Below are 20,763 nucleotides of genomic sequence, written 5' to 3'. Positions count from 1 at the left end.
AATCAATATTTGTGAACTTGAGCTACTCTCCCCCAAAGCCAGTGTAGTATATTCCTACAGAATCCCACAATAATCTAAGGTTATTGTAGTACAGTACAATGGGATTGCTTATCTGGAAGGAGGAGAAATGGATCATACGTGATAGAATTGTTGGTCTCCTCATCTGACTTAAAGCAGATGAAGAATAAACGTGTAGCCAGACAAACCAGAACTATAGTTCAACTCAACATTTATTTGAGCCAGAGGCCAAGGGTGAATAAGAAGTTGCCTTTTACATACAAAAGATTATCAGACAACATTAACATGGCTGCTGTGTACAGGAATCAACAAGGTTTTGCATCTCAAACCCCAATAGGTACACAAAACAGTCACTCGTTAACATAATTTGAACATACATTGACAATACTGTAAGCCCTTTTTGTATATAAGTAAGCCTGGTTTCTAAGCTAAGTTTACATTCTATTCTAACCAAACATGGTGTGGTTCCATTCGGCTTACTTACATTAAAACAGCTCAGCAGTAGTCTCTCGGTGGGGGGCGGTTGGAGCACGCAGACCTGGGTGGGGTCTGGGCTCCAGAATAACACTTTGTCGGCCCTTATAGCCTATAATTTCTAGCCAATAATAGCACATTTTGGTCCAATCCAGCTTCTTCTTGTGGGAGGTTGGGTCTTGTCCCACGGGTGGGGGTGGTGTGATGTCCTCTTCCCTCAGTGATAAGAAGGGGGGTCTTTATGGCCCCCCCTTTTCCTTGATGTGGTCTCTCTTCCCTCCGTGATCAGAAGGGGGGTCTTTATGGCCCCCCCTCCTTGGTGTGATCTTTCAACTCAACTGATTGCCGAGTACTGTTCCAATAAACCTTTTACCAACTGTATCTCCCGTATATATGAATTTACCCATTTCTAATATTATGGTTTACTCTTTTGATACTAAACAGTTGATTAATAGATAACTTTGTTTGTGACTTAGTGTCCATGCCTAATCATCTCTTCAGCAAGTCTAAACTGGTCTGCCCTGTGGTCAACTCAGCTGTCTCTAATCAGCATTTACATACAGTCAGTTCGAAAAGGTGTTTGTTCTCTAATTTAGTCATTGCTTGAGTGGGGGTTGAGAATGACTATTGCTGTTGTTATCTGCTGCAGCTGTCTCCACTGACAGTTGAGACTGTTTTAGCCACTGAGTCTCTCTCTGCTATTGAAAGATACATCTGGCTTTACATTATGGGTCTCTAATTTATTCCCACATATTAATTATGAAATTCAACGTCAATATTTACCACACCAGAAACCAGAGAAGTAAGACACTTAAATGTGTGATGTCATCAGGCATGAAGCTACTTTATTGAGCATAAATGGGTATGAACTTTTTGATGATCTTTATTCCATAGTAGCCTAGAGTTCTCCGTTCTGAAACAGAAAATGTACGCGTATACTCAGAACATTCCCCTGGGCGCTCTCAGTGTCATCTATAACACCTTTCCCAATTCATTGTCTATGCAGCTTCAGTCTTCCGGTTTCACCACAAATGTGGGTTTTTAGCACTCTAGTTTTTAGATTTAGTTATTTGTGGTCACACATGTATGATTTTTTTTAGCTTTTAAGGTGATTCGTCCCAGCTATGTGTATTGTCTGCTATGTACAATTGTCTGCTGTGAACATGACCTAATACAGCAGGTAGGTATATAACAGTAATATAGCAAGAGCTTAAAGATCCCATAAAATGACAAATCTCTTACCACCATTTTTATCCCTTTTGTCTGCACCTAGATCTATTCATCACCATTCGTACAAAGAAAGTGTGAACACACAAAAAAAAAGCAATGTCCAATACAATTGGATTTTTGAACCCCGCCCTCCAATGCGTAGGTAGCCTACTGTTGGATGTCAATCAAACATCAATCAAATCGACACCCCCTCCCAAAGGTCTGTTGCGTTCAGAAATACATAGCGGAAGCTTTCAGTGCCGTGAATGCCATTTCCACGGATCTTTAAAAATGTTTTATGACTTTATTTAGTAGCGAGACATGATTCAAACCGCTGGGGAGCGTCTAACCTTGTGCTGTGTTGATGTTTGTACCACAGGTTGTCCGTCCACTGCCTGTAGGACCCCGACGCTGGCGTTCCAGGGGTGCATGCGTCTCATATACATCAACAGTCACCCGGTGAACCTCCGCCTCGTCCAGGAGGGACTGCTGGGAAACTACAATGAGCTCCAGTTTGACACATGCAACATAAGAGACAGGTAGGGCGTTTTACCCCTTAACCTTTTACGTGAAGAACCATACAGTATAAGTCTGTTTTGTACAAGTCCTTTGTACAACTCATGTATTCCAATTAGTCACCAGTGAATGTGATAATGTACATCAGACCAAAATCCTCAATATCTACTGTCTTGAACTCTAAATGTACACAATACACAAACTAAAACAGAGCTGTTTGTTTCTTCGTCAGAAGTATGAAATGAGCCCTTGTGCATCTAGGATTAGGAGTGTTATAGGGACCCGGTCAGATGCAGTCATTCAGGGCAGTTGTTCCACATTCCCACTAATAAACATCCCAAGTAAGGATGGCTGCCTCGTCAGAACTCTATTTAGAACTCTTTAGAGTGTATAACGGACACAGTTTAAAAGGATGTCTGGGTCTGGGTGTTGACGGTAAATCACCAGTGCCCACACTGTTTATTTGCTGATAGCATCATGTTCCCCCGCGGAGCATTTCAGCTCTCTGTAAATCGCAGACAGTTCATCCAATAGAGACAGGCTTACTGAGAGGATCATCCAATTAAACCGCAATGGAGCTCGGTAACACCCTCCTCTGGCTGAGGACCCCGCTAACAAGCTGCTTCTCCCACGTCCTGTACGGCGGCCTGTCCCTCATTACCCCGCGCCGCTGTGGGACCGATGAGTGGGATTAGTGGAAGCTACCGCACCAGCTCGGCGGATGTCACGGTGTTGAAGTCGCCCCGGAATATTTATGTGGCGGGGGGGCGGGGGAGACAAACAAGAGGAGCTGGCGTTTCTTTCTCTCTTCCCTCCCCCCCGCGTTCCACCCTGAGGGGAATCTCCCGTTTCATGTCAGATCTCAACTACCGGGGTTCTGTTGCCCGGAATGTAAATCGGAGGCAAGCTACAGATACTGTCAGAGGATGTGTGGAACAAAAACAAAAAAAAACAAAAACAAAAAAAAAGAGAGTGAGAGATGAAGGACTGCACGGTTCTCAGTGGGGAATAAGTTGCAAGAGTTGACTGAGTGACGGAACAAGATGTTATGCTTCCGGGAGGGCAACATGAGTTAGACACCTGTATGCCCCGACGTTGGCGGACGTTAAGATCGGCCGTGGTACTAAAGCGTATGTTCAGACTAGACTGCTATAAGGACGCATGGGGGTTCATCCACAGTTTTGGTCAGACTAGGCTGTTGTAAGGGCGCATGGGCGTTCATCCACAGTTTTGTTCAGCTCTCTGTAAATCCTTCCCTTGATGTCATACTCTGCTTTCTCATGCATTGGCGTATTTTGGGGAAAGGGCCGTGGCCTCGCTTCGTTAAAAGGACGGGAAGATTAACCTTTATGCGTGTTAATCTCCTTTTCTCGCTGTCCATCAAACTTCATGACTCAATTTATCGCAAGTGTGCACTTCTGTGCACCAGCTACTGTAATTTCATGACCTGTGAGGGTGCCTATGAACACAACAATAGAAATAGCTTGATGGTAATTAAACCATTGGCTGCAACCTTATCCGTGCTGCGGCGGGCCCGCTCCGCTGCAATTAATGGGTGAAAGATGAAAGTGTATGAAATTATAGATGCATGCTTGAAAGGCCGGCAATTATGCGAAACTCAAGGAGGCTCGAGGAAGGGACTATTAATCAGGAGCGTGCGGTTTGGAATTTCCGTGAAGAGCTGGTGTTCAAATCCCGTAAACATGCACTCGGACGTGATGGCGAAGTTTCTTTATTTATTTATTTATTTTTAGATAAAACTCTAACAATGTGTTTGTCTCCTTTATGGTTTAGAGTAGACCACCAGCGTCACAAGCTCAGATGGAATTTGGTCTCAAATTGTTTGTGATTTACAAAGCAGCCTTTGCAGACCACAACTACTACCAAAAACATAATATAAAACATTTCACAATGGGGGCGCTCCAGTAGCACACCATGTACCGCGCTGCGTCGCGGATCGGCTGACCCGAGTTCGATTCCCGGACCCGCCGTCATTTGCCAAATGTCTTCCCCTGCTCTCTCTCCCGTTTCACCCTCACTGTATCTGTCGGTCATGTTTGACCAGGAAAAGCGATAAACGCAAAAAATAAAGTTTAAAATAAAAAAAATTAAAACATTTCACAATGTGACTGTTTTGGTTTTAAAGCCTGTCTTAAGGACGGCACAGAAAACAACATATTTATTGGTGAGCAGGAATAACTGCTTAACTGATAATGAAAAGATCAGGGTAGCATCATACACGCGGACGCACGCACACACACACACACACGCACGCACGCACGCACGCCCGCACGCACGCCCGCACGCACGCACGCACACACACACACACACACACACACACACACACACAGATACACACACACAACATGCATCTGTTATTGTTTTTCAAAACACAAATGCTTAGAAGGGCTTTTGGGGCTTTACATGACTTTAAGTTGTATTTACAACTAATCCTTCTTCATCATGTTGCATCCTTTCCTTGTCACGTGGTAATTATTTTGTAAATATATATTTTTTAAAGAGACAAACTAATAAGAAATACTTTAAACAACATCATCCATCTATGTCCATCAATTGTTGTGGGGGGGGGTATACATAAATTAATAGATACGATACAAAAGGAAAAAGAAAATACATACAAAATAAAGAATATATAAACATAATATACAAACTGTACATATATATATATGTATGTATGTATATGTATGTATATATATGCTGTATATGTATATATATATATATATATATGCTGCAAAGCACTTTGAGCTACCTTACTGTAGATGTAGAGTTTATTTTAGGTCCATAAAGCACACCAGAATTACAAAGTGATTTTATGTCACTCGTGTAATCGTGCTGATATGCCTAAAATAGATTTCTAGACAGATTGGCCGATTGCTGAGGCGGAGACATTTTAACTGTGCCATCAAACCTGTGATATATATTATCTTTTATCTTTTTCTCAGATGTCTGCCTAACCTGTGTGAACACGACGGCCAGTGTTCCCAATCCTGGAGCAGCTTCTACTGCGACTGCTCTGGAACGGGCTACTCCGGAGCCACCTGCCACAACTGTGAGCGCCTCGTCTCGCGTTCTCCTTCCCCCCACAGCTGGTCCACAACAACCGGCTTTTCCCCCACGACATTCCCATATACATCCCTGGCCCGCGCTGAGCTGAGGCATTTTCATGCACACAGCTGCAGCTAGTTGGCGCTATAAACCTCCTAAGCTGCCATCTCTTACTAGTCTTACTGAAAAGTGATGTTCCAGTCTCTGTGACCACATAATCAATTAATGGCGTGTGGCTCTCAGTGTTAAATTCCTGAGGATCTATTAATATATATACACCATTGAAGTGTATGGTGTAAATATACACATATAAATATTAGGGCTGTCAGTTTATCGCGTTAATTAGATTAATTAATTACACAGTAAATTATCGCATTGTGAAAATTAACTCAAAATTAATTAAAAAAAAAATAAAAAAATTTGATCCATTTGCATGTTCTTGGTATCTGATTCTAGGGACATCTATGGATCTCAGGGAATCTATTCCCAGTGTCAGAAATACAGTGTCTGTTACTAGGCTTGAGTAAATTGTAATGAACCAAATGAGAATATCAATTTTTTTTTTTTTTATCTTTGACTGTGAATAACACCATGCTACAATTTACCAGACCTGAAAAATCTAAGCATAAATTAATAAATGGAAGATGATTAAACAGAAGGTTTTGTAGATACAGTACTGAATTCTCCCATCCGGACACATGCCATTTGAAATATGATTATAGAATATAGAATATAAGGCCGAAAATGGTTATGCGATTAATTAGATTAATTAATTATAAATCCTGTTTTTTAATCGCCTGACAGCACTAATAAATATATATGTATATATTTGTATATATATATGCATATCTTTCATTAATTAGTATATTCAATCATCATTTAATCTCGAAAGATCATTGAGAGCAGGCTCTCATTTACAATGACATCGAGAGCAACAATACACAATACAAAAACAATACAAAAACGAAAAGTCAATCAATTAAACAATTCAAATCAATCAAAGCAATTACAGACTGAGGTGAAATGGTTGGCCATTATAGATTTAAACTGACCAACGGATATTAAAGTATTGAGCTCTCAGTTGGGGACCTTTTAATGCGTAAGCCAATCACCATACACTCCATTTAGACCATACACATCAATCGCTGACATACTGTATTGTTATTTGCACTTACAAACATACATTCTGGAATAAAATAAGTAAAAGAAGAACAGTTAAAATGTGCAGGAAAGGTCGAAAAACCCAAGGGATACTGTATGGAGGCCCTCCCTCTCGTTGTGTGACTCTCTCTTGCTGCAAAATACGGATGCATTAAGTTAAAACCACAGCAGCAGGGTCTCCAGCATCGGCGTATTTAGACCACTATCAGTAGGGCACGTGCCCTACTGATGATCATCTGTGCCCCAGTGATAATTTTTTTTTTTTTTTTTTTTTTACAAATGTTTTTTATTTTCCCTTTTTTAACATGATCAAATGATCATTTAACATGATCAAATAATTATTATAATATTTTTTACTTCGCTTTGAAATATTATAGTGAAATATTTTACACTGCATTTATCTTGTTGAAATCCTCCAACAGGCTCTTTTTTGTAAGTTGACTGGTTTGCACACCAATAATACAGTGCAATAATAGAATAGTAGAATAGATAGTAAAATTATGCAATAGAATGGCCAGAGTAAAATAGTGCTACAGTACAATCAGAAGGCTATGGTGTAGTGTTGTCACGATACTGGAATTTCGACTTCGATACGATACCTTGAAAAGTATCGATACTTCGATACCATTTCGATACCAAAAAAAAAAAAAAAAAAATATATATATATATATATATTTTTTTTGTTTTTTTTTGTTTTTAACAAATTTAGCTTTTGTTGCTGGTTGATTCTCCTCAGCTTCGAGTCTGGTACTATAAGAGAAGATAAATATAACACTTTTAAAACCCTTTGTTTATCTTTAGATCACACATTTAAAAATAACTGTTCATCTCACTTCAATCATTTTTATTGCAAATGCAGAACATGGTATTTTCTCAAGCAGACAGATGTAAACACTGTAATCTGTGTTGCATGTACCTCACAAACTGAACAGTTAGTAACAGTTTTTATTTAAAGATAACGAGAGCAAGCGAGAGAGAGAGAGAGGTATCGGTAGATAGAGAGATAGAGAGAGAGGTAGCGGTAGATAGAGAGAGAGAGAGAGAGAGAGAGAGAGAGAGAGAGAGATAGAGAGAGAGAGCGAGAGAGAGAGAGAGAGAGAGGTAGCGCGGTAGATGGAGAGAGACAGAGAGAGAGAGAGAGGCTATGCTCGGAGCATTTTAGTAATGTTACATTTTCAACAAGATTGCTGCTATTTAAACACTTGGTGGAAACGGGGTAACGTTAACCTTATGTCGACTGTAGTATTGTATGACCTCGACATAACGTTTACACGTTAACGTTACTCCGTTTCCATGCAGTATTTATAACGGTGGCCAGCTAAGCTAAGGGGGCTAACTGCTAGCAGTAGCTAACGGTTGGTGGTAGCTGTAACGTTACAACGAAGCAGCTGTTGATATTATGCGCCATCAGTAGACAATGTATCATGTATTAAACTAGAGTTAATGGTTTAATGCTTCAGTCACAGTGACATTGAAAGAGCAGCTGTCACGAACCTCTTTCATTTCTTTATGGAGATCGGCGCTGGCACTGCTATAACACCGCTTGCAAATAGCATTGGGGCATTTGTAGCTTGTCCTTCGTTGTTTACTTGAAACCCGAAGTACCTCCAAACAGCACTTCTGCTGCTTTCTTTATCCACAAGCACAAGTTGCGGAGGCTCTGCATTTACCATCTTCAGCTAAAATGTTTGTTTACTAACTGAAGAAGACGGCTCTCTGTGACTCTGTGAGGGGGAGGGCTGGACTCGGAGGAGCCGGGGGGGGCAAGCACGCTGAGCGCTCTGAACAGCCCATCAACAACTTGCGGTAGAACACTCGCCAGCTGGTACCGATACTGCAGAAAGTATCGGTACTTCGGGAAATGAGTATCGAAGCCTTTTTAAATATTCAGTATCGATATGTATCGATACTTCGATATTTTTGACAACACTACTATGGTGAAGAGGTACGTTTTTAGCTTATTTCTGAAAATATTAAGAGATCTAGCTTCCCTAATGTCCATAGGTAGTGTGTTCCATAACTTTGGTGCATAGTTAGCAAAGGCTGCATCCCTGATTTTCTTTAGACTGTGGCTTGGAACCTTCAATAGACCAGTAGTAGATGATCGCAATGTTTATACTTTGTATATAAGGAGGAGGACCTTGAAATCAATTCTAAATGTTACCAGAAGCCAGTGTAGGTTACTTACTTGTAACTTCGGGTTTGATCCAAGGAGTAAGTTGCCCCATATTGCTCTGTAACATTTCTCTTTTTGTTATAGGACCGACTAGTAGGATTTCAGTTTTGCCCTCATTTAATTTTAGGAAGTTGTTCGTCATCCATTTGTTTATTGCTAAGAGACAGGCGGAAATTGAGTTTATAGCTGTGTGATCGTTTGGTTCAGCGGAGATGTACAATTGTGTGTCATCTGCGTAACTATGGAAACATACATTGTGCTTTCTAATGATGTCTCCTCAATGTTCAATGTTCAATGCAATGTTCAATGCAAGTAAAGCACTTTAAACTTTAAGTATGACTAAATGCTTTCTTGACTATATATATAGTAACTGTTCCAAAATGCATAGATTTCTATGTATTTTAGGGGTTTGGGTGGCTACCTCTTTTTAATATAAATGTCAGATTGTTTTATTTATTTCATAGATTTCTATGCATTTCAGGAGTTTGTGGGGCTGGCTCCCCAAAATAATTAAATAACATAACCCTAACCTAACCCTAAAACCGAAATAAAGTTAAAAAAAAATTGTTACAAAATCCACCCATTTTCGCCCACAAACCGGCCAAAACCGGCCAATTTTTTTCAGAATTTTTGGTGCCCTTCTGTGCCCTACTGAAGTGCTGGGTCTAGATACGCCCCTGGTCTCCAGCGACCCGTTTCAAGGTTATAATATGTAAGAACTACCATGTAGTTGATTTTATTAGAACAAGGCTTTATGATATCCTCCACAACACATATAAGCACAGCAAAAAAAATACTTTAAGCATTTTGAAAATTCTGAAGGTATCTGCAGAAAAAAAGGTACGACTGTGGTGTTAGGGTCATTCTTGACCCGTCAAGGTAAAACTATACTATAAAAATACTAGATATAAATAAATAAAATTATAATAAATATACTAAACTTTTTTTCAGAAGTTATATTCTAATATTGTTCTATTATATTCAGAAAACATTATTATCTATGGGTTTCACATTTAGTATATTATGATTGAACAACCTCCTTTTCATCTTAAAAATAAGAGACATGATGATGTGTCTCGGGGGCCATACAATCTAATTACAATGGGATTATATGGTTATGAATGCATAATGTTAGTTAGGATGTAGTATTAACTATATTGAGTGATACTCCTTTCTTTTTAGTGGTCAGGACTGAGTTAGACCCCGGGTCAACATTGACCCGCTAACAACGGTCAGTGGTGCCAATTCCTAACACAACATGAGGGTTAAAACCACAGCAGTGGTAAGACAACAACACCTCCTAAAAACCACAGCAGCAGTAAGACAACAACACCTCTTATTTTTTTTGTCTACTTGTTCTCCCCATTTTTCAATTTTTTTCCCATCCCCAATTTCGTATTGTCCAATTCTACCCTCCCCTGTCTCGAACGTTGTTAGGCCTTGCCTCCCACTGGTCGGCTGCAATGTGGACGAAGCCTTGCATCACGTGTCCCCTCCGGTACACGAGGAGGCAGCCGTCGCATCTTTTCACCTGCACAGCGCAATCTCTCAGCGGCGAGGGTCTGCGTGGGAGGGTCACGCCGCCCCCGTTGCTTCCTGATTCTGCAGGCGCACCAACCGACCAGTAGGAGTCGCTGTCCACAACGTCCGATCCCCACCCACCAGCTTCCCACCCCCTAATACTGCCAATTGTATTAGTATGAACGACCAGCCAAGCTGGTAGCAACGCCGAGATCTGGGCTCGAACCCAGCATCTCCTGCGTTAGTGGCGAGCGCCTTGCCCACTGCGCCACTTACTTAGCCGCACACCTCTTAAAACCACAGCAGCAGTAAGACAACAACACCTCCTAAAACCACAGGAGCAGTAAGACAACAACACCTCTTATTGTAACGTATAATATAACTGATAACAGTCTTTTGCTTGTATGACATGACCACAAAAGGCCTCAACCCAATTCTCTAAATGGAGCACTGGGATGCTGTCCGTGGTGCTGAAATGGTTCTTTCTTCTCTGCCCAATTAGTCTTTCATCTCCACTCCTTTGTAGGTGTATTTGAACTGCCCCTTTGTGGTTAAAAAATACAATCGAATACAATTATTATATGGCGACCCGCATCTCCAAACTGACAGGCACACCCACTGTGATCTCAGGGATGCACAGCTATTGCCATCATGGAATTCTAAGCTGCCTTTCAATCGCCAGGAGGAAAATGCTCCCATGAAAAAATAGCAAACTAGCCCAGCATATTTTTTTTTATTTGGCTGACTGCGCAAGCAGGCTACTGGGGCAGTCAGTCTGAATAGCTGAGGGAATTATAATCAATTTGACGCACGTAACTCATGATGATACGCTATTATGACACTCTTTCTCTATAGGATTTTGAAACGTGTGCAATTAGAGGTGAAATGTGTACTTTCTGGTTAGAAAATCACAAGCAGGGAGTGGAATAACTCTGCTCTGCAATATCCAGTCCTGTTGGCTGCAAGTGTTGCCTCTACCTGTGGATATGTATGTAGGCTACTAATCGCATTTAGGCTCCATCTTAACACAGCAGGGGGCCCCATTCATCGCCAGGTCTTTATTCAATGGATATAGTTTTAGACTGTGACATTTGCGAGTGCTTAAAATTAGGGATGTCCGATATTATCGACCGACCGATATTATCGGCCGATATCGGCAGTAAAATGTGATATCGGAAAATATCGGTATCGGTTAAAAAAATAAAAATAAAATAATAATAATCTTTTACATTTATTTAACCTTTATTTACCCAGGCAAGCAAGTAAGAACCAATTCTTATTTTATTTATTGTCAAAAGTATGCATGTTAGTTTAATTCAACAACAAGAGATATGTAATGTTAGTTTTTCCTTTTTTAATGATCATATTTTGCACAGATAATGCTTACATTTAGAAAGCCTTTTGAATGCATCCAGTGAAATTATTAGTTACCTGAAATTATTACGTTTTTTGGGGGGGAAACCCTGCATATATCGGTATCGGTTGATATCGGTATCGGTATCGGAAATTAAGAGTTGGACAATATCGGAATATCGGTATCGGTAAAAAAGCCAATATCGAGCATCCCTACTTAAAATATATCTTATATTATATCAATCGGTATAATAACGCCGTCGACCCTCAGGGAGTTGCTTCTAGTCAACATGCCTGAGACAGATTGTTTTTTCATCCGTATATTTCCATTTTATACCGTTTTGAATAGAGTATTGTTTGGGTGTTTTTCAGTAATTCCAGGAAAAAGGCGAGAAAAGGCATTTTACTGTAATCCAGTCATCACGTTGTAATTTTTCGGCTGATTATCTAATCATCCTGAAATCAATGCTAGATTATCATTAGCATGTCTCCTTGTCCATACATGAAATGACCGTCGTAGCGGGACGCTCGCCCCCCCCCCCCCCTCCACAGCAGCCAACGGTAAACAGCCATACACGGTTCACACAGATAGCTGTGATCGCGGAGAAATAAACGCCCGGCTCAGATCGCCTCCTAAAACACACCAGCCAGGCACGTGCACACATAGGGCTTGTGTCCACAGCGGACATTTTATGAGTTGTCAGCTCCTTTCTGTCATTCATTTCTATGCTACAGACGCGACAGGCGCGCTCCTTTTCCCAGCGCCGAGCCTGCCGTTGAAGCGCTCTCGGCGGCAGCGTTTTTGGGCGGAGCGCTCCCAGCGCGCGGATCAAGGTAACTTTTTCCTCCCAACCAATCAACATCGAGCATTGTTTTTCAAAGCGGTCCGTCTTGAAAAAAACGTCCGCTGTGGCACAAGCCCATAGAGCCCAAGGGGTGCTTGAGCACCTGCCTTTTTGAGCCTCATAAAAAAGTGGCCCTTTTAAAAAATATATATTATTATTTTTTTTTATTTTTTTACCGTTATGCATATAGACTGCCCTTCCAACTGAAACATTTCAGGATAGAATCTAAATATTAGGTAAAGAGAGAGAGATGCCCCATATTCCATTGCAGTTTGCACAGCCTCCTCAGCGTGCCTCTCCGCGGACCTATATATTTTATGCATAGTGTGGGTGGTGATGATGATGATGATAGAAACCGCTGTGGCACATACAGTTGAATGCTGGTATTACACTCATTGAGGGACACGAAGAAGTCAAGTCCGATCGGATTTGGGAATCTCAAATACAAATCGGGATTGGAATAAAAAATGCATTTATATTAAACAATACAGAATATACAGCACTTCTTGGGGTCTGTAGGGTAAGCACTTATTCCCTCCCCCCTGAACATTTATGGAGATGTATGGGCCTTTTAAGTCAGTGTCTTTCAAGGATAAGTGAACTCCTGCACTGATTATTATAGTTCAATATTCAATATTTGATCACCAAAACCCCCCAAAAAGCATAAAAAGGGGGCCCCCCCGCCCGAAAAGGGCCCTTAAAAATCTGGATAGCGCGCCGTGCGCGCTCGGTTAAAACACACACACAGGTATTAGTGCCCTTTTCAGCCTTTGAGCACCTGCCCCTCTAAAGTCCTGTGCACGTCCCTGACACCAGCTCATTTTCAATGAGATGCAATAGCTCCGCCTGGCAGTAGAGGGCATTGTTAACCGTCTGCCAGCTCAGACAGGCTCTGAAGGGTCTGCAGAGGCTCCAGCTATGAATTATGAATAGATATAGCGAATAAACGAAATAACGATCCCAAAAACGAGTAAACTTGTTATTGGCGTTATTCGATTGTCGGCCAATAACGAGTAAACTCGTTGTTGGCGGCCATTGTGTTAACGGTCGTTAAATGTTATGTCACGTATAGCCTACGTTTCCATGTCCCAAAAGTAGACACTGTAGCGATGCAGCTCTGTCTGGAGGCTGGTGTATGAGCTACAGTAGGCTACCGGTCACTCACTGCTCTGTGCTTTTTACGAAAACTCGTTATGGTAAAAGTTGTGTTTGGCTTATTATTATTATTATTATTATTATTATTATTATTATTATTATTATTATTATTATTATTATTATTATTATTATTATTATTATTATTATTATTATTATTATTATTATTATTATTATTATTATTATTATTATTATTATTATTATTATTATATCTAGTGATCAGCCTTTGTTCTATCCCACATTTCGTGCGACAACTGACATAACCTATATTCCCGCATGGTGTGGGGATAGTGACTCATGGGACAGCGCTCCACTTATGAAAATAGTGGTTATGAATGATATTACCTACAAGCTACATGAAGGCCTATAACCCCCTGTCCCGACATGCCGGCAGTCCCATTTACACAGACACCAGGGCTACCCCTATCCCGGCAATATGACTATACTATACCTCTACTGGTTTAATGGCAGAACGGCAATGCCCCCCCCCCCCCCCCCCACCCCCCATTCTGTGTTTGCACCTTTTATACAGAACAGCGAGGCGGAATAACAGCACAACATTCCCGCCTTGAACAATCCGTGTAAAAGAGGCTACAGTGTAAAAGGGGCCATGGTGTCATGCTCTATCGTCTCAGCTGGGAAGCCTGTGTAGTGTTTACTCTATAAGCATTCCGTATCGGTGGGCCTCCACAACATGAAACATGCCACCACTAGTGCTAGATAAACATTTTATAAAAAATTCAAAAATTATGTAAACGCAGCCACATTTCCCCCCTCAACAGGAAAGTACTGTTGATGCCTGATGTTTAGAATTGTGGGTTCCATCATTATTACTGTAGGTAACCTAATGAAGAGGATGCTGTGCTTTGTCATCGCACTCCGATGAGGGCACAGGCAACACATGTCAGTCAAATAATAATGCCAGTCTTTTGAATGGAGAAAAGTATGTTGTTGTTGTTGTTGTTGTTGTTGTTGTTGTTGTTGTTTTTTTTTTTTTTTTTTTTTTTTTTTTTAAACCAGGGCTAAAACCAGAACTACCAATCTAGGGATGGAAGAGAGGCCAAACCAAAATGATCAACCCCAGCCAGCCAAAGATTACACAGCAAACCCAGATCGAAAAACCGAAAGCTCCCCTCAATTCCCCCCGTCGATAGGCCGATAGCTGACTGTCGACGTGTCTTATTTGTTTATGCTTGGGCACTTGAAGGTATGATTGATTGTTTATCCAGACGCCTCCCTCCCTCTCTTTCCTCCAGCCATCTACGAGCCCTCCTGCGAGGCCTACAAGCTGATGGGCGGCTCCTCTGGCTATTTCTCCATTGATCCGGATGGGAGTGGCCCCCTGGGGACCACACAGGTCTACTGCAACATGACAGGTGAGATCACCAGGGGTCCCGCAGTTGTCACCATTCATACCCCTCAGCGCTCCACCTGGATCCCACATCTCACCATATAAGCGACGTCTCACCGTATAAAAGTCCACTTGTCACTTGGTGACAAAGCTGACGGGTGACAGGTTCACCACCCAGAAGGAGATCTTTAGGGTGACAGGTTCACCACCCAGAAGGGTCACTCAATACCGGATCCTGCAGAGGTTCAAATGAAGCGTTCCCACCGCGATTTGTGTGTAGTACTGTACACTTCGCCTGTAAATGCATGTCTGTGTTATTCATGCATGTATGTATATGTGTGTACGTGAGTTTGAAAGCGGATGTCGTCCCGATCACAAAGGTTACTAATATATACAGTCAAATATGCCACGGCTCCGAGTGAAGTGAGGGAAATCGTTTTAGAGGCTTTTTCGGAAAATACGGTGAACGGAGGGAGGTTCACCGCTGGCGCACTTGAGACAATGTCCATTAATTAGCTGTCACATCTCACCGCCGCCACGTCCTTCCTAGAGGTTAATTGAACAGTGAAGTTATCACAGTCTAGCACCGGATCACTGTTGACCCGTTTTCCCCCCACTGTAAGAGCGTTGGCGAACCGCACTGTCAAACCAAGCTCACGGGTTCCAAATTTTTTTCCATGGTAAACAGGGGGGGGGGGGGGGGGGGGGGGGGACGACGACGACGACGGCATGATATGAAAGTACAGGTTCATACTTTCAAGATAAGCCATCACTTGTACAAATCGGGGGGATTTCACTCTGACTTTAGTGTGAAACATTACACACACACACGCACGCACGCGCACGCACACACACACACACACACGCACACACACACACACACACAGAGAGAGGGGGAGAGAGAATAAATAGATTTGAATGAATTTATTCACACACACACACGATATAATGACATATACTTATCTTCATATGGATGAGGTACAGGCCCTAAATCAGTATTTATCTCATATTCACAAAATAGTTAGAAAATAACGAAGAACACAATTATGAGTGGCGTGCCAAACGACGTAGGCGGGATATCTGCCTCGCTTTATGTCGCCGCTTCCACGCCAACCTCTGCAGTTCTTGAAGTACTGTGGGAGCAGAAACAAGAACCCCATCTCAGAACTGTTGGTGGTCCCGAAAGGTTCCTTTTATAGAAGGTTCCTCAGGTTCCTCTGACAATCGAAATGCGGCATTTGTGTTCTCCCTTTCCGCCTTGCAAATCCTAATGATTTTTCTGTAGCGATGCCTTAGGTTGACCTCAATTAAAGAACCCATTAGAGATGTAAATAACTCTCAGCTTGACAAACTAGGATGTGTATAATCACAAAGTGAAGTGGGATTTTCTCTTAGGCTAAGGTAAACACAAAATACCCATAATACATACTAAGCGGGGGATGGAAATGAATTGGAGTTCCTCACCTCAATTAATCACGCAAGCTGTTTAACCCTTTGCAGGAAGAATGTACTTGAAATCTTAGTCGAGTTCCCACACGGCAAGACTATTGCCCTGTGCTTTTTATTCATTGTTTTTATTCTGTCGACTCTATGCTGATTTTATGCCTATGTTCATTTTGTGCATACTTGCTGCTGTGGGGCACTTTGGGCTGCGGCCCATGTGTGAAGGGTGATGCTATATAGATAGTTATTATTTATTATTATTATATTATAAAAAATGTATGCATTGAAATGTCTAAGTCTCGACGACATTGAGAATAAATAAAGGTTTGAATTTAATTTAATTAAATGTAATGACCTCTCATCCAACTGTCATTATGTATTTAATATACTGTACAATATTGTCAGATTGTCTCTGTGTAGTTGTCACATGTTTGGCATGTTGCCACCCTAAACATAATTATGACAACTACAGTGTAGTTACTTAAACTGGTAATCCCAGAGGTGTCTGTAAGTAGTTGTAGTTTCTAGGCATTTACCTACTTATTTACAGCGGTTTACCGGTGTTACCGGTATTTACCTGGTTGTTAATAACCAGTACGGCAAAACGAGGTGTTGTTACCCCATAATGTTCCACCTGATCCAAGTCGGTCTTCCACGTTGGGACGTGCTCTGTGTTTAGATGAGAAGGTGTGGACCATTGTGAGCCACAACAGCACGGCTCCGGTGAGAGTCCAAGGCTCGTCCCTCCAGAGGCCCTACGTCATGGGGTTCAACTACAGCGCCTCCGCCGACCAACTGCGCGCCGTCGTGACAGGGTCTGAGAAGTGTCAACAGGAAGTGGCTTACAGCTGCAGGAAGTCCCGCCTCTTCAACATCAGGGGTGAGCTAGTTGGTTCAGAGTGTTATTTTTATTCTTCTTTTCTATAAACATCACACCTTAATAACCCGCCCACTGACCCATTTGTGATATTCCGAGAGTGAACCTGATTCTGACCCGAGTGGGTGAATACATAAACTGCTCCTCCACACAGCTATTCTCATTATTATTATTTTTTTTCCCTACGATGACTTGAAAGGCGATCTCCAATCTCGCCTGTGTGCATTCATCTTGAATTGCTTTGGGAGTGAGTGGTGTCCCCGACATCCCGCACTTGCTCCTAAATCATGAAAGATTCATGAAGTCCCGAATTCCCACATTCCCAAGGTGCCATGTGTGCGCAAACAAACAAGTTCATTATCACATCGGATCAAAGAGAGACAGAAAACAAGCTGCGTTATGAGCTCTCAGAGCACCATCGTGTTACGGCATGAATTGCTTATCTGATTGCCTTTGTTACTCGATACAGATATCTCCTTCGGAACAAATGTCAACGGCCCCCCGATCTCTGATCGGTCATACTGCGGGCGGAGCATGTCGATTCCTGCAAATCGCCCCTATTCGACGCACATGTCACACTTTACATTAGATTACAATTAATTATTGAGCATATTTTCATTAAGGATACACAACCAAGCTACGGGGGGATGGAAAGGATATTACATGTGTTCAAGGCGAGTCCTGACAGCACAGTGGGTGGCTGCTCGACTCCGTAATGTGTTTCAAGGCATATCCCGCGCACTGCGATGTTAGCGGTTCAAGTCTGGCTCCTCAACCTTTGTCGCGCGCTTCTCCGCCGCATGTCAACCAAACAGAGCAGTACCGTGAAAATAATCTTTAATGAAAACAACAACAGCTGTTAAATCATCCACGTCGCGTACGGCAAAGTGTGTCCTCTTTGCATTGTCGTGAATTTGTTTTAATTACAAGTATAATTTGATACAATGTTTAATTTTTGCTATTGGATTAATTAAGGATGGAAATTAAGTAGTGTTTGTTTGAGTAGAGCCAATGCAAGTGGCTAACTAAACATGACATGGAACAAGTAATTAACATTAGCAATGCTTATTTCATTTCCGTCTTATACCGCGTTGGTGTCATCCGGCTAATGACAACAACGTCATCGGGTGCCTTGCTCTTCCTGGCCCGTGACCGCGGAAACAGTATGCTCCCTGTTGATGAAGTTAACAATTGTGTCAAGTTTCAAGTTTCTTTATTAGTTGTCATACAGTCAAGTTAGACCGCGCTCACAAGTTCTCACACTGGGTGCTGTAATCCCATAAAGTTCAGTATATCAAAGCAGGGTAGCCGGACCAGCACTCACAGGTTCAATGTTTTTTAATGGCAGCCTGAATAAAAAGCAGACATGTTTCGGACAATGTCCTTCTTCAGTGGTATGGCTAGCCATACCACTAGCCATACTAGCCATACGCTAGCCATACCACTGAAGAAGGACATTGTCCGAAACATGTCTGCTTTTTATTCAGGCTGCCATTAAAAAACATTGAACCTGTGAGTGCTGGTCCGGCTACCCTGCTTTGATATACTTAGTTGTCATACAAAAATACAGAATACAGAATTCATACTTCATAGCATGAATTAACAGCTTCCACAAAGTAATTTGTTCCAAATCCCACACCGTATGAAACGTGTGTAACAGAAAGCCCTGATTGAATTTTTTTTCCTTTGGTGGAAAGTACACTATGTGCATAATCTATTGTAAAATAGAAATTTACATAGGTCCGTTTTTACTCCGGTGTTTTACAAACATGTTCAACGTAAACAAACCTTTTACAGCCACGGAATACAGTGAATCTAATGTTTTTCACTCATTCCCTGTTGTCTCGATGTAGCCCAAGTATCAAGAGCTCAGTCGAACAACTAGAGATGGAAAGACGTGCCTCCGTTCTCTATGTTTGGTGGCGGCGGTGGCTTTGATCATGTACAGTACGGTGTGGTTAACGTCAGATGTAAGAAGCTGCTCCCCGCCTCTAGCTGGGGCTTTCCCATAACGCATAACGCCACGCTGTGTGACAGATGAGAGTGGCAGGGCCACTTAGATATGACCGGGGAGGGGTTAATGAGTCGCATCCCACTGGCATCACCGAGGCCTCGTTGACGCCGACAGACACCGTGTCATGGGATGTCAATAGCTCGGCCGCGCTGTGAGTCCCGATTATGCCCACCGCGCTCGTTCTGCGAAAAAGGCGGTGAAAGTGAACAGAAGCTCGAGGTACAGTAGGTACGGTACATTTACATTTAGTCATTTAGCTGACGCTTTTATCCAAAGCGACTTACACGTTTTGTAAGCAAGAAGGGTACAACTCTATCAGCTGAGTAACAATGTTCTGTTCTGTTCTGTTCTGATGTGACCGATGCCTTGTGGCTGTAGATGGTACCCCCCTGTCTTGGTGACTGGATCAGGACACATTATTCTGTCCTGTCCTGTCCTGTCCTGTCCTGTCCTGTCCTGTCCTGTCCTGTCCTGTCCTGTCCTGTCCTGTCCTGTCCTGTCCTGTCCTGTCCTGTCCTGTCCTGTCCTGTCCTGTCCTGTCCTGTCCTGTCCTGTTCTGTCCTGTCCTGTCCTGTCCTGTCCTGTTCTGTTCTGTTCTGTTCTGATGTGTCTTGGTGGCTGGACCAGGACACATTATTCTGAGCCCTCTGTTCTGCTCTGATGTAGATGGTACCCCCCTGTCTTGGTGGCTGGACCAGGGCGGAGAGCGACGCACCTACTGGGGAGGCTTTCTGCCTGGGGTCCAGCAGTGCTCCTGCAGCCTGGAGGAGAACTGCATGGACATGAACTACTTCTGCAACTGTGACGCCGACACAGACACATGGTAATGAAGCACTTCCAAATCCAAAATGAATATTCACGTTCAGCAATATATTCAGATATATGAATTATGGTAATTCAAAAGAGCTCAGCATTCACAGTGCATTAAAATAAGCTTTTTAAATCTATATTCTGATTTTATTTATTTATCCATTAGTAATGCACCTAGAGACTTCATAACCAGGGTTTTGCATGTCCTATCTAATATATTCTAATGTAGGATTTAGTTCTTAAGGTTTAGTATATTGTCTGCAACAATAAGTCTTAATCTATTGTGGTAATAATAAATCTCATGTTGCCAAAATTCCTCCGGACATAAAACTTAAAGGGGTACTCGCACACATCCAAAAACACAGTTTTGCACACATTCATTTAATTTCACAGTTATTGAGGATACATTTGTTTGAATCTGGCCACCAGTGATCTCATCAGGGACATTGAATCCTTGTGTTGTGTTAATTACAGCACTATGAAATTATAAGGTATTGCTATATTTTCATCTAAATAATGTTATGGTACTGTAATTAACTATATTAATCATTTATTAATAATATTAATTAATATTAATAATGTATATATTCAAACTGCCAAACTACAGTAAATTAATGTGTGCAAAATATTTTTATTTTTATTTTTTTATGTATGTGAGATCATGTGCAAAATAGATCAGCATTGTTTTTTGGCGAAGTGTGCCTTTATAAGACAAGGTGTATTCACAATACATTGTTGGCTGCACAAATGATTGATTGTACACCCATATTGGAATTA

General features: G+C 41.8%; 1 protein-coding gene across 1 annotated transcript in view; it reads left to right on the top strand.

The window, feature by feature from the left end:
- The window catches only part of LOC311227983 (contactin-associated protein-like 5), a gene marked incomplete at its 3' end in the record, with an annotated part of 332,216 nt that overhangs the window by 180,801 nt on the left and 130,652 nt on the right, over positions 1-20,763 (top strand). Inside the window, exons 8-12 of the mRNA XM_084313868.1 lie at positions 2,081-2,240; positions 5,181-5,287; positions 14,748-14,867; positions 16,965-17,165; positions 19,843-19,999. Coding sequence (XP_084169994.1) covers positions 2,081-2,240; positions 5,181-5,287; positions 14,748-14,867; positions 16,965-17,165; positions 19,843-19,999 — 745 coding nt within the window. The remainder of the gene's footprint in view (positions 1-2,080; positions 2,241-5,180; positions 5,288-14,747; positions 14,868-16,964; positions 17,166-19,842; positions 20,000-20,763) is intronic.

This window comes from Notolepis coatsorum (assembly GCF_963971535.1).
Source record: "Notolepis coatsorum genome assembly, chromosome: 5".
Taxonomy (NCBI): Eukaryota; Metazoa; Chordata; class Actinopteri; order Aulopiformes; family Paralepididae; genus Notolepis; species Notolepis coatsorum.
The sequence above is the reverse complement of the archived record's forward strand: the minus strand, read 5'-3'. Positions and strand labels throughout refer to the sequence as shown.